The sequence below is a fragment of the Pristiophorus japonicus genome, chromosome 18 (genome assembly GCF_044704955.1).
Source record: "Pristiophorus japonicus isolate sPriJap1 chromosome 18, sPriJap1.hap1, whole genome shotgun sequence".
NCBI classification, from domain to species: Eukaryota; Metazoa; Chordata; class Chondrichthyes; family Pristiophoridae; genus Pristiophorus; species Pristiophorus japonicus.
In genome coordinates, this window is record NC_091994.1 from 31840669 (window position 1) to 31856437 (window position 15769).

Genomic DNA, 15769 nt, shown 5'->3' on the forward strand with positions numbered 1-15769 from the left:
CAGGGATTTGAGCACACAAATCTAGGCTGATACTCCAATTCTGAGGGAGTGCTGCACTGTCAGGGGTGCTGTCTTTTGGATGAGACGTTAAACTGAGACCCCGTCTACTCTCAGGTTGATGTAAAAGATCCCATGGCATTATTTCGAAGAAAAGCAGGGGAGTTATCCCCGGTGTCCTGGACAATAATTATCCCTCAAGCAACATAAAAAAATCAGATTATGTGGTCTTTATCACATTGCTGTGTGTGGGAGCTTGCTGTGTGCAAATTGGCTGCCAAGTTTCCCACATTACAACAGTGACTACACTCCAAAAGTACTTCATTGGCTGTAAAGTGCTTTGAGACGTCCGGTGGTCGTGAAAGGTGCTATATAAATGCAAGTCTTTTTCTATTTTTTTCTTCTCAATAATAGTTTTAATTATTTATGAAAATTACAGTTAATTAATGGGGAGAAAATGTGTATCTTTTACTTTGAAAAGAAAATTGAAAAGAAAGCTAAAAGTTTTCTACCAGTTAGAAGAAGGTATTGGACTGGAAAAGGCCATTGCAGTTGATGTGGCTGGTCCCAAGAGCTCACAAAATATGTTCGTATACTCTGGGAGAGATCAAAATCACACATTCTCACAAAAGCAAAATACTGCAGATGTTGGAAATCTGAAATAAAACAGAAAATGCCGGAACTACTCAGCAGGTCAGATTGCATCTGTGGAGAGAAAAACTGAATTAACGTTTCAGGTCAATGGCTCTTCATCAGATAATGTATGAGGATACACTTATCTTGTATCCTTTCAGCTGGTCAAGGGTTCAACCATGCCCCTGCCAAGAATGGTCTACACCATTTCCTCCAAGGAGGTGACATGAGGCTAGGAATGGGAGATGTGCCTCGTGATTGGTGCAGATTGTTGGTAGGTGAGTGATTGGGAGTTGTGCGTTGAGCAGTGTGTGAGGCTAGTGGTGCAGATGGTAGGAGACGGCTTTTGAAGATGCATTCACTGACCTTGACCCAGTGGTCTGAGGTCATGAATTTTCTTTGGGAACTGGAACCAGGTTGATGGGAGCGACACTGCTGGCAGTGACGGCCTCCGTGATGTACTCCCGCATCGTTCTTTCTGGAGAGCCTCCTGGCCCCTGTGGGGTAGAGGGCTGCTCTTGCAGTGTTGACCCCCTTGCACAAAGCTGGAGTGCTGCGTGTGAGACCCAGGGTGCCCCTTCCATGGCTTCCTGAGCCATTTGTGTTAGTGCAGAGGCTGCTTTCCCATTTGTTGAGGTTAGGAAGGTAATTCAACTTTAACAGCTGAATATTCGCATTTTAAATATTGAATATTTCTTAAAAGGCAGAAAGAGCTGAAAAATGTAATGATTCACTGCATTTTATTTTGTATTGCTTCAGTGTGCATGGCCCCTTTAATTCGCAGACCTCTTCATTGACCACAATTCCCTGCGAGCTCTACAGCTTCGCCTACAGAGGCTGTGGGAAGCTGCAATGCCGGACCTGGACACAAACCAGGACAGTCTTGCATGGAAGGTGAGCACGGCACCATTTATCTCCAATCCCCCCCCCGACCAACTTCAATCGCTTAGCATTGCAGCCATTTCCGGCGGCCATTAACTGCAGTTGCGGATAACACCGGCAACTTTGCTGGCGAGCAAACAATTTTTCCCCATAGGTTTTGTTTAGGGTCTAATGTAAGTCAAAAAGCCAGGCCCCTGCTTTATGTTTACTTAATCTTCTACTCGGGGGCAGATTGCTTTCTGTAGTACACAGAGTACTAGAATTTTCATTATCTTTGCTTTGAACTATATTTGAGCTGGACAAATCGCAAACTGTTTGGTACCCTTTCCTAACTGTTCACTTACTCCAGCCTCCAGGATGCTTACTTCCACTCGATCCAGTTGACCCAAACTGAGAGCAGGGGCAGAGAGGTGACATCTACCCCGGCCTCCGAAGCCATCAGCCCTCACAACATCATCTCCAAACTGTGAGAAAAATAGCATCCCAAGCCCTTTGACCATAATACTCCATATGTTTGACAGCAAGAGTGCCCCTCTCATTGTAACTCTAACTATGCACAGTGGTGTCACCAAGAAGGGTCTAGTGAGAAGGAGGAACTGAAGAAAATCCTTATTAGGCGGGAAATTGTGTTAGGGAAATTGATGGGATTGAAGGCCGATAAATCCCTGGGGCCTGATGGTCTGCATCCCAGAGTACTTAAACAAGTGGCCCTAGAAATAGCGGATGCATTGATCATTTTCCAACAGTCTATCAACTCTGGATCAGTTCCTATGGACTGGAGGGTAGCTAATGTAACACCACTTTTAAAGAAAGGAGGGAGAGAGAAAATGGGTAATTATATACGTGTTAGCCTGACATCAGTAGTGGGGAAAATGTGGGAATCAATTATTAAAGATGAAATAGCAGCGCATTTGGAAAGCAGTGACCGGATCGGTCCAAGTCAGTATGGATTTATGAAGGGGAAATCATGCTTGACAAATCTTCTGGAATTTTTTGAGGATGGAACTAGTAGAGTGGACAAGGGAGAACCAGTGGATGTGGTGCATTTGGAATTTCAAAAGGCTTTTGACAAGGTCGCACACAAGAGATTGGTGTGCAAAATTAAAGCACATGGTATTGGGTGTAATGTACTGACGTGGATAGAGAACTGGTTGGCAGACAGGAAGCAGAGAGTCGGGATAAACGGGTCCTTTTCAGAATGGCAGGCAGTGACTAGTGGGGTGCCGCAGGGCTCAGTGCTGGGACCCCAGCTCTTTACAATATACATTAATGATTTAGATGAAGGAATTGAAGGTAATATCTCCAAGTTTGCAGATGACATTAAGCTGGGTGGCGGTGTGAGCTGTGAGGAGGACGCTAAGAGGCTGCAAGGTGACTTGGACAGGTTAGGTGATTGGGCAAATGCATTGCAGATGCAGTATAATATGGATAAATGTGAGATTATCCACTTTGGGGGCAAAAACACGAAGGCAGAATACTATCTGATAGCAGCAGATTAAGAAAAGGGGAGGTGCAATGAGACCTGGGTGTCATGCTACATCAGTCATTGAAAGTTGGCATGCAGGTACAGCAGGCAGTGAAGAAGGCAAATGGTATGTTGGCCTTCATAGTTAGGGGATTTGAGTATAGGAGCGCAGGGAGTTCTTACTGCAGTTGTACAGGCCTTGGTGCGGCCTCACCTGGAATATTGTGTTCAGTTTTGGTCTCCTAATCTGAGGAAGGACGTTCTTGCTATTGAGGGAGTGCAACGAAGGTTCACCAGACTGATTCCCGGGATGGCAGGACTGACATATGAGGAGAGACTGGATCGACTGGGCCTGTATTCACTGGAGTTTAGAAGGATGAGAGGGGATTTCATAGAAACATATAAAATTCTGACGGGACTGGACAGGTTAGATGCAGGAAGAATGTTCCCGATGTTGGGGAAGTCCAGAACCAGGGGACACAGTCTAAGGATAAGGGGTAAGCCATTTAGGACTGAGATGAGGAGAAACTTCTTCACTCAGAGTTGTTAACCTGTGGAATTCCCTACCGCAGAGTGTTGTTGATGCCAGTTCATTGGATACATTCAAGAGGGAGTTAGATATGACCCTTACGGCTAAAGGGATCAAGGGGTACTGAGAGAAAGCAGGAAAGGTGTACTGAAATGAATGATCAGTCATGATCTTATTGAATGGTGGTGCAGGCTCGAAGGGCCAAATGGCCTACTCCTGCACCTATTTTCTATGTTTCTATGAACTTGTAGGTGTACTTGCAAATCTTTATATGAACATAATCAGACTGTGAATGAGCCAGCAAAATACATCTGAAGAATTCTGATATTAATTCCAAAAAGAAAAAAACATCACTTTAAAGATAGTGGGGCAAAACGGGGCGGATAATTTGAATGATGTGCTGAATTACCGTCTGAATCGATGGGGCGGAGAATAAATCATTGGGCAATTATTTGAATGGCAGAGGGGCATAAGCGAGTCGGGAGCTGGGCGGAAGGTGGGCGGTGTCATCAGCGCCACGCTGAGCACGTATCAACATCCCTCTCCTTCACTTAAAGGGGAGGGATGCTGCGAGGCCTACATCGAACACACTTGCCCACCAGGGAGGGTTTCAGCTGGGTCAGCTTCCCAGTACCCAAGAGGAGGTACCGGCCTGCCTGTTAGCGGCCTTGCCGAACCCGTGGCCACCATTGTCGGGCCAACTGCAGAGTTGGCCGACAATTAAAATAAAATGGCGGCCGCGACGATGCGTTCTCTCCTTTTAAGGGCAGACGCACCACCCAGCCACTGGCAGCTTTCCATCGCGCAAAGCTGTCAGGGGCACCAACTGGCGGCAGCTCCACTCTCGCGGGGCAATTTCCCTCGCGGGGCAGAAAGGGGTCGTAGCGCCTGCGGAGAAGAAACATGCGACGTGACGGAAACCCGTTTCTGTTGCTCCCGGCTTGGGGGTAATTCTGCATCAGTCGGACCATCCGCCTGCCCCCGGTCAGAAAGGACTTACCGCCCCGTAACAGGCCTTAAGGAAGGGGGCAATTTTAGCCCCAGTGAGTGCTCTGGTCAGAAATCGAAACAGTAGATAGAACAAGGAGCAAACCAATAGCGTAGTGAAGGGCACATGTTTGCTGTTTTACTAAGGTGAGTCTTAAGTTCCATCTTCTCATATACTAATGTGCGTAGGTCCAAATGAGCTGAGTAACTAAAGCTTAAATTAACACGTCACATGCTTGGCTATGTATAATTTGATGGAATATATTTGCTCTGCGGTAAAATATATCTGTGGGCTGTGTAACACTGGTCAGATTGTTTCATTAGAAATTCATCCTCGAATCCTGCAACATGACACAATCTCGACCATTTTGATACATTTTTCTCAAAGTGCTACTTTAATGGCAAGTTTTTAATATACTCAGAGTGCACAGGTTTGCTTAGTGCACGTTCTTCGAGATAGGATGTGTTGCACACAACTGAACAGCCAATCAGTAAAAACCCACAATAATTGTGTTGAATCATCTAGTAAACCCCTTTATAGAGTGCAGTAAATAGTGATCAATCCAGCTGTTGTGAAAACCGGTGCACCGATGATGCCATGAAACTCATTGCGGACACTGGGGAAAAAAAACAAGAAATTCCTTCTACAGCTCAGAAAGAACACCATGATGAAGGAGAGGGTTCGGCAGATGTGGGAAGCTGTCATTCTGGAGGCCAAATAATATCATAGTCGGTTATACTTGGAAGGATGTGCAGAAGAAGGTGTCCCATTTGAGGAAATGTACCATATAAGCACTGAGGATTACTTTCATATACTGTCAGTGCATTTGCTTTAATAGTTTCACAGAAGATCGTTGCTCTCTGAAATGTAGCTATTTTTTTGTCAGGAGCAACATGTGTGTCATATGCAGCAACGACAACTTGTATTTATTTAGAGGCAGCAACTCGAGAGGAAACAGCATCTCTGCTAGGTAGCAGCTGAAGGGCAGGACCATATTGATGACACTTGTGTAGCCATCGGGGTGTCTAATAACAACCCTGCAGAAGATATGGATCTCAAAGGATACATTCAATCAACAGTCTGATTATCTCAAAGTACCAGGGCAGAATAATGTAAGTGACTGCAAAATACTCAGGCAACAGCCACAAGATCTTCATTGTGAGTGGTGCCACCACCATTTGAAGGAGCTGGCAAACTTGATGGCTAGCCGTTGGCAGTCCAGAGCTACAGACTGGCTATTAACCCCAGTCAAGAACCCCCACAACAAAGTGGAGGGAAAGTTCAGTGCAGCTCATACACTACCTGAATTCTGATGGAACGCATGAATGCCATGATGAAGCAGTACTTCCACTGTCTGCACAGATCAGGTGGAGCCTGTATACAGTCCCAAGAAAGTGCCAAAGGTCATCTGTGTTTGCTATATGTGCTGCATCATTTTGCCATTCAACCGGCACGGACACGATGGGCCGAATTGCCTCCTTCTGTGTCAGAATTTTTCTATGAACAAAGGAAATCCAGGAAGAAGAGCTAAAAGAGGAGAAAAGAACTGAACAAGGCTGATGTACAGCTCGGCAGACTGAGGCATCAAGGATTGATTGACAGGACTGTGTTAAAAGTAGCATTTGAGCTCTGACATGAACAGCTCATAATCCTCTCTGTAACACAGTTACCCCATACCAAACTACTGAACTAAGTCTCTCCTGCCTTCACGAGCATCTCTACATGTTTGCACCCAGTAGCAACATTCATATGATCCAACTGTACCAACAGGTTTATGGAATGTTCCAAAGAAGATGAAACCAGTCTATTTCCCCGCTCCATATGTGTGTCACTGCAACAATATTTTCTCCTTTAGTCCTTATTCTTGGTAATCGTGTAGCCTGTGCCCACTACTAAATTATATGTTCCTTCTATGTGCCGCCTCATCAGGAGGAGTACATGTGGAGTCATGCTGCTGCCCCTCAGTGGAGACTTTGTGATTTTTCCTGTGGCAAATTCCCTGTTTTTCCTGGGTCATGATAGTCCTGCTCCACCTTGATGTCTACACTCGATAGTTGCTTATGTTCACTACTTGCCTCTTCTGCAGTCCTCTGAGGGAGTCAGCTGCAAGGAATGGATGGATCATCGCGCTGAGAGGTGATGTTTTATCTGTCTCTCCTCCTGCCATGCCTCAGCATTTGGGTACATTTGCAAATGAACAGGAATCTTTTTGGGGCTAGACTCTTGCCCATCATTAAAGAGCATGAAGTGTTCCATCGAGGTCCTCTTAAACTAATCTGTAAATCAGAAATCAAAGGCTCTGCTAAATTCGAGTCCAAAGTATCAATAGCAGCATTATTGGCAAGTAAAACTGTATCTGTGCTTGGGCCCTCTGACCTTGTGGGGGAGTGGAGGGGAGATGATGAGTCACTTTGAGTTGCCATGGTGCTCTGCAGATTGTGAAATGCTCTAACGTGCCGACACAGATATCGGAGCAGTACCACTGCATGTTCTCCACCATTGCATGCAGGAAGGTCTGACGATTCTTTAAAGGACTACATGAAAGCTTTCTGCTGATTAATGAATGCAGCCCTGGTATTGTATGAATCCATGGGTCCTATAGCAACTACCCATCTACCCCTAACCCTCCCTTCATCTTGTTCCTGCTCGTCCTGCTGCCTTCTTCACTAGATCTTTCTCAATGGTGTTTAGTGCTTCACCAGTTGTCCCCCTCCTAATTCCTCCTACCTGTTTCTCTGCTGGTGCTTGCAGGGTATGGAGTATTTGCCAGTTTGGTTATGTGATGGAGCTGCTTCCTGCTCCTCTCTGGTGATAGCATCCTCATCTTGGAAGACCCATGCATAAAGAGAAAAGGAACATGTGTTAGCACAGGGGATGCAGCCAATGGCTGTGTGCAGTGGCAAGGCCATTATGGTGCATTGCAGTAGACGGGCAGATGTGGCTACTTGCTAGTCCTTGATTAGGTGTGAAGGACTAGTAAGAAAACAATGTCAAAGCAAGCCATCATTTTGTTGAGCTAGCATGAAGCCACAAAGCTCTCTCAATGACATCTTGTGCACCTCTCCCCATGACTTGGAGAGCTTGTTTCACATGTCGTTTCAGGCAGCATAGGTTAGGTGGTCCGCCACCAGTGAGAGTTCTCTCATGAAAGTTATGGGTAGCCTTCGTCTACAAAAACAGGAAACAAATGCTTTCAGCACAGAAGGTAATACAAGTTTCAGCTCTGTGCTTTCTGTCTGTATTCCACCTGGGATGGAGGGAGAAGTGGAGAGCATGCACATAGTTTGAGGAATCATAGGGAATGTGTGAAAGAACATGTACGAAGTATGTGAGTGAAAAAAAGCCTTTACTTTTGTCTGACACTTAAATTGATACTGCAACTTTGTTGAGATGGTAGTGACAGAATGTAAGAACATTTTGGACCAAAAACTCGCACAATGACTTATTTCTGTGCTATAACTTCTATAATCAAATAAGATGTGTTCACTTTCTAATAACTCAAGTGTTTCCTTTTAAATCTATTTCCATATTTTTCTTTCTTTTCTGTAAAATTTAATGTGTACCATTTTAGATGAAGGCTGCAGAGTGTTCCTGTGGGTGTGGGTGTATGCCTGTAACCGAGCAGGTATGCATGATTTCACAACTTAGCTGAAACTTGATGGAGCATCTGACTGCATTTACATTACAATGGCAGTATTAATGTGAACTAATGAGAATGAACTCAAACTAAAAAGAGCGTTATTATCAGACGTGCACTTGTGATGTCACAAATAGAACAACTACATCTGAATTCAAACAGATGAAGCTAATATAACATGTTTACATTAATTACTATTCTCCAAACAAAATGACACAAGGTAGCTGTTGAATAATTTATTTTGTTGTTAAAAACGGTCCAAAATCATTGTTGTAATCAAGTTAATATGTTTCTTTCAGGTTATGTAGAAGTTATCCACATTCCTAAAGGGTCCGTACACATTGAAATTAAAGAACTAAATGTATCCCAGAATTACCTTGGTAAGTTATGGTCATTTTAAAAGATCATGGCCAGGGTTTTCTGTGTCTGCAGTCAACAGCCCACAAATCTCTGCCCGTTCACGTTAATGGGTGGAAAATTAGGGGCTGATGAGCACAAAAGCAGAAAACTCGGGCTCATAGGCATAACCAAGACAATGTTCTTTAGGGAGTCAATGAATAGTAAAATAAAGATGTTTTTTCATGAGTAAAGAAACCCTAATCTGTTGTAACCATTTTGTTTTGTATTGAACTGCTCTTCGATGATTTAAACTGTTTATACAACATGTCTTTTTTAAATTAAACATTAGCTAAATGTCAAATTATGCAAATTACAGAATATGTGGTAAAGTGGTGTTGAGAATATTGTATAATTGTGCTTTGAACCAAAGCGTGGAAAGTTGGGACCAATTCTATTGCCCCCTGCCCCCCGCCCAGCTGCCCAGGCACTGGACAGGTCCAGCATGCTCAAAGTCTGATATGCCTGGTAGGTGGATCTCACCTGAATTTAGTGGGCTGGGACATTAAGATAGCTTAGTCACACCCCCAGGAAACTGGGCAGAAACAAGAGCAATTGTGGCCTGGCTGTCTGCTTCAAAGCCTTCTGGCTGCTGTTGGAAAACAGTGATCAGTCGGCTTCTGGCTCCTAAAGTCAGCATGGTGCTGCGGAAAAAAATAACTGAATATCTATCTTCCGGTCTTCTTTGCCTTGCTGCCCGGTTCCTTCAGTCCCTCCACCAGAGGGGTCCAGACACAAGGCCTATCACCAACTTCTTGGGAATCCTGTGTCTGGCCTACAAGAACAGGAAATTGAAGTGAAAGGGCAAGAGATGTTCTTGGCATAATGGGTTACTGTCTCATTTTGCCAGACCCTTGCACCTGAGTAATAGGCATTACTCAAAGGCTGGTCAAGAAAACAACCCCATTTTTCTGAGGTTTTTTTCTTCGATATGTGTGTATTTACATATATTAAAAATCTTGCATCTATACACACTTTCTGTCACCTTTTTCCATTATAAATTTCTATCTGCACATTTGTAAACCTGTCATGCTATAATTACATCCCCTCTCATTATTTGGCACACTTCCATTTTGTTTCTTTTTCACTCCCAGATGGAAAACAGTAATGACAAGTCATAATAATTGGGATTTATTTAAATATATCTAACTATAAATTGAATACTACCTGTTAAAACATACCATTCCATTTGATCAGTCCCTATGGAATGAAAATGGAATCATTTTACATCCTTTATATGTTTTATATACTTCAGGGATTTGTTTAGTAGATACATACACTTTAGTTAGAATATACATATGCCACAGCATTGCTCACTGGCTAAGGTTCAGGGTAGGCAGAAATAGCTACATATCTTTTGCTGGCTGCAGAGTTTGGGCCAAGGCGCAGGGCAAGTGGTAAGCAAGGGCCAAAGTCCATTAAAAAGCAGAGGCTTGAGGGAAGGGCGAGGCTCATGATACATGGTCTGTGGAATAAGAAGTAGGCAAGGCTGAGGCCCTGAGAAAGTGAGAGGTTGATTTCCCATGAGAGAGAAGGAGGTACTGAAGTAAAGAGCGGGGCAGTAAGACTGCAGTAACATGGTGAGGCTGTGGCTAAGGTCAGGAAAGTGAACTATCATGGTGGCTGTACGAGGGATGACTTTTTTCCTAATACTCTGATAATTTTTGTGAAATATGATTGAAATCAGAACAAAGATTTGTCAGAACTTGTAGAAATATTGAACTAATCAGAAGGAAGGGAATTGATAGCTCAGAACTAACAACAGCACAATCACGGAAGAAAAAAAAGCCCATCTGTAACAGTACAGATCCTTTCAGTATCTATCAATCTTTTATTATGCTAGTTAGCAGGAAGATGCATAAATATGGACCATCTAATCTCTTCACAGCAAGTATTAATCCCATTTCTAGAAAAGCCAGAGATGCGCCTGCCTGAAACAGGGTTTCTCCCCTGTCTATTCTTCCTCCTTAACAGCATCGACTCTTGAAGATATTCTCTCCTTTGAACCCGAAGAACAAGGCACCTGTACTGTGAGTCATGACTTGCTACACCTCATCTCTCAGACCTACTTGCTACACAAGCTGGAAGTATTGTTGCTGCTGTTGGGTTTTTCATTCTTGAGCAAGGTCAGCATTTATTGCCAGTCCTTAGTTGCCCTGAAAAGACGGTGGTAGGTTACCTTCTTTCTAGCGGTTTGATATAACTGTTTCTTACTAGACCACTTCTGAAGGCATTATCAAACCAATGCCCATAATTTATGACAGTTCAACAACTTCATGGTCACTGTTACTGATACCAGCTTTCTATTTCCCGATTTATTTTTAACTGAATTTAAATTCTCACACTCCTGTGTTGGAATTTGAACTCGATTTTCCGAATGATTAGTCCAGGCCTCTGGATTACTAGTCCAGTAACATAACTGCTGTGATGATTCTCAAGCATTTCACTTGCTTCATTTTCACTCCTTTCCACAAACTCCCAACGCTTTGTGAATGACCTCATCAGTTGTTACTGGGATCAACTACGTATGATTACATAGGATGTACGGCACAGAAACAGGTCATTCGGCCCAACCAGTCCATGCCAGCGTTTATGCTCCACTCGAGCCTCCTCCCACCTTTCCTCATCTAAATCTATCAGCATAACCCTCTATTCCCTTCTCCCCCATATGCTTGTCTAGCCTCTCCTTAAATGCATCTATACTAGTCACTTCAACCACTCCCTGTGGTAGAGAGTTCCACATTCTCACCACTCTTTGGGTAATGAAGTTTCTTCTGAATTCCCTATTGGATTTCTTGGTGACTATCATATTGATGACCTCTAGTTATGCTCTTCCCCACAAATGGAAACAATCTCTATCCACTCTATCAATACATTTCATAATTTTATAGAACTCTTATTAGGTAACCCTTCAGCCTTTTTTCAAGAGAAAAGAGACCCAGCCTGTTCATCCTTTCCTGATATATATACCCTCGCATTTTTGGTGTCATCCTTGTAAATCTTCTCTGCATCCTCTCCAGTGCTTCTATATACTTTTTATAACCAGAACTGTACGCAGCACTCTAAGTGTGGTCTAACCAAGGTTCGATACAGGTTTAGCATCAATTCCCTACTTTTCAATTCTCTACCTCTAGAAATAAACCCTAGTGCTTGGTTTGCTTTTTATGGCCTTACTAATCTGTGTCGCAACTTTGTGATTTGTGTATTTGTACTCCGAGATCCCTTTGTTCCTCTACCCCACCTAGACTTGCACTCTCCAAGTAATAAATGACCTCCCTATTCTTCTTGCCATAATGTGATACCTCACATTTATCTGTTGAAGTTAATTTTCCAATTATTTGCCCATTCTGCAAGTTTATTAATGTCCTCCTTTAATTTGTTGCAGTCCTCCTCAGTATTGACGATCGCTCCCAATTTGGTGTCATCCACAAATTTAGAAATTGTGTTTTTGATTCCAAAGTCTAAATCATTCATGTAAATTGTGAACTCTGTGCCTTCCATGAAGATATCGGGCTGCACATTTAATAGGATAAGATAGTAAAAAAGAAAAATATCAGGAAGTGGGATGGCAGGAAAAGGAAAGATTGCCAAGCCAAACAAATCCAAAACAAAGTGTTTATACAATGAAACCTGTATAAATGGATACTCCCAAAATGCAGACACCTGCAAAAAAAGGATACTTATCGAGAGACCCAAATGACATACTTTGTAAAATATACAAGCGGCACTCCAAACCACAGACACACACAAATTACGAACTACAGACGGCCCTCAATGCATCAAACCCTTTTACAACTTAAAACACTGGACACAGCCTGATGTCACACTTTAAAATATTCAAAATACTGGAAGAGTATGAAGATCGCGATAACCGATGGATTGTTACTGGATCCCTTTTGTCCATGTCGGTATCGGGATTTGAATCACCCCTGTAGCCATTGTCCCTGTTTCCGAAAGCAACCTTGTTGACGATGCACGCCAGAAGATGCACAAGCCCCGACTTCACGCGAACTCAGAACATGCACACGAATCTTGACCCCACATGGACCCAGAAGATGCACACGCAACATGACTCCGTACGATAAGGAGACGCCCCCCCCCCCCCCCGTACTTGGCATATCAGTTCTGCTTCCAAACTTAAATCCGTAGCATTGTTGCAGCTGATTAGGTCTGATTATAGTCTCAGCTGGTTGTTCAAAATTGTTTAGACAATTTTTACAATACTGTACACACAATGACCATTTTGAAACGAAGGACTCCTGCAAAAAAGGACAGCTGATGCAAGTCTCTTAGATGTCCCTAATTTACAGATTTTCATTGTATATCATTGCACAGAGTAGAAAAAACAAAGCTGTACTTTCTTGGTATGGGGAATGCTTTTCAGGCTGCCTCCTAGAGCAGTATGTTTCTAGTCCAACAAGGCAAGAAGCATTACTGGATTAATTCTGGGAAACAACTGAAACAAATGACTGATGTGAAAGTAGAACAATTGGGGAAATATGAAGTACAACATGAAATGCAACTTCAACTACAACATATTAACTACAACTTAGTGTGAAAATATTAAAGGATAATGTAGGGACAAAGATAAGTGCACTGGACTAGAAAAAGGGAACATTTGGTGAGCTAGAGAAAAATCTATCCCAAATTAACTGGGCTGAAAAGTTAGCAGAGGTCAGGTTTGGAAAATCTTCAAGGATAAGATGGATAGATATATTCACAGAAGGCAGAAAATGGATTGCAAAGAACTAAATACTCAAATCATGAGTAATGTAGAAAGTGTTGTGGGGAGGTGAAAGGAGAGATTAGAAGGGCTAATGGGGAATACAAGACTAGCAATAATATAAAAAGGAAATAGCAAGGCCGTTTAGATGCATATATTAAAAATATAAGAATAATTAATTCGAGAGTGGGACTGCTCAGAGTAAGGGTGATATCTAGCTGGGGATGATGAAGATGTGGCAGAGATATTTAGAAATTCACTTTTTTTTTACAAATAATGGTGGGTGTGAGAATGTAGGTCGATATGGAACAATTGTTGGAGATAACTGTAGGAAAGGAATTGATTCTGGAGAAAAAGCACAGTTATAACAATATAACCTCTGTTCAAGAAGAGAAAGAAGGATAGAAACATAGAAACATAGAAAATAGGTGCAGGAGCAGGCCATTCAGCCCTTCTAGCCTGCACCGCCATTCAATGAGTTCATGGCTGAACATGAAACTTCAGTACCCCCTTCCTGCTTTCACGCCATACCCCTTGATCCCCCGAGTAGTAAGGACTTCATCTAACTCCCTTTTGAATATATTTAGTGAATTGGCCTCAACTACTTTCTGTGGTAGAGAATTCCACAGGTTCACCACTCTCTGGGTGAAGAGGTTTCTCCTTATCTCGGTCCTAAATGGCTTACCCCTTATCCTTAGACTGTGACCCCTGGTTCTGGACTTCCCCAACATTGGGAACATTCTTCCTGCATCCAACCTGTCCAAACCCTTCAGAATTTTAAACGTTTCTATGAGGTCCCCTCTCACTCTTCTGAACTCCAGTGAATACAAGCCCAGTTGATCCAGTCTTTCTTGATAGGTCAGTCCCACCATCCCGGGAATCAGTCTGGTGAATCTTCGCTGCACTCCCTCAATAGCAAGAATGTCCTTCCTCAAGTTAGGAGACCAAAACTGTACACAATACTCCAGGTGTGGCCTCACCAAGGCCATGTACAACTGTAGCAACACCTCCCTGCCCCTGTACTCAAATCCCCTCGCGATGAAGGCCAGCATGCCATTTGCTTTCTTAATCGCCTGCTGTACCTGCATGCCAACCTTCAATGACTGATGTACCATGACACCCAGGTCTCGTTGCACCTTCCCTTTTCCTAATCTGTCACCATTCAGATAATAGTCTGTCTCTCTGTTTTTACCACCAAAGTGGATAACCTCACATTTATCCACATTATACTTCATCTGCCATACATTTGCCCACTCACCTAACCTATCCAAGTCACTCTGCAGCCTCATAGCATCCTCCTCGCAGCTCACACTGCCACCCAACTTAGTGTCATCCGCAAATTTGGAGATACTACATTTAATCCCCTCATCTAAATCATTAATATACAATGTAAACAGCTGGGGCCCCAGCACAGAACGCTGCGGTACCGCACTAGTCACTGCCTGCCATTCCGAAAAGTACCCATTTACTCCTACTCTTTGCTTCCTGTCTGACAACCAGTTCTCAATCCACGTCAGCACACTACCCCCAATCCCATGTGCTTTAACTTTGCACATTAATCTCCTGTGTGGGACCTTGTCGAAAGCCTTCTGAAAGTCCAAATATACCACATCAACTGGTACTCCTTTGTCCACTTTATTGGAAACATCCTCAAAAAATTCCAGAAGATTTGTCAAGCATGATCTCCCTTTCACAAATCCATGCTGACTTGGACCTATCATGTCACCATTTTCCAAATGCGCTGCTATGACATCCTTAATAATTGATTCCATCATTTTACCCACTACTGAGGTCAGGCTGACCGGTCTATAATTCCCTGCTTTCTCTCTCCCTCCTTTTTTAAAAAGTGGGGTTACATTGGCTACCCTCCACTCGATAGGAACTGATCCAGAGTCAATGGAATGTTGGAAAATGACTGTCAATGCATCCACTATTTCCAAGGCCACCTCCTTAAGTACTCTGGGATGCAGTCCATCAGGCCCTGGGGATTTATCGGCCTTCAATCCCATCAATTTCCCCAACACAATTTCCCGACTAATAAAGATTTCCCTCAGTTCCTCCTCCTTACTAGACCCTCTGACCACTTTTATATCCGGAAGGTTGTTTGTGTCCTCCTTAGTGAATACTGAACCAAAGTACTTGTTCAATTGGTCTGCCATTTCTTTGTTCCCCGTTATGACTTCCCCTGATTCTGACTGCAGGGGACCTACGTTTGTCTTTACTAACCTTTTTCTCTTTACATATCTATAGAAACTTTTGCAATCCGTCTTAATGTTCCCTGCAAGCTTCTTCTCGTACTCCATTTTCCCTGCCCTAATCAAACCCTTTGTCCTCCTCTGCTGAGTTCTAAATTTCTCCCAGTCCCCAGGTTCGCTGCTATTTCTGGCCAATTTGTATGCCATTTCCTTGGCTTTAATACTATCCCTGATTTCCTTAGCCACGGTTGAGCCACCTTCCCTTTTTTATTTTTACGCCAGACAGGAATGTACAATTGTTGTAATTCATCCATGCGGTTTCTA

General features: G+C 43.2%; 1 protein-coding gene across 1 annotated transcript in view; it reads left to right on the forward strand.

Annotated features, from left to right (window-relative positions):
• LOC139229187 (A disintegrin and metalloproteinase with thrombospondin motifs 6-like) overlaps positions 1-15769 on the forward strand; it is a 175725-nt gene that overhangs the window by 132563 nt on the left and 27393 nt on the right. Inside the window, exon 17 of the mRNA XM_070860839.1 lies at positions 8431-8511. Coding sequence (XP_070716940.1) covers positions 8431-8511 — 81 coding nt within the window. The remainder of the gene's footprint in view (positions 1-8430; positions 8512-15769) is intronic.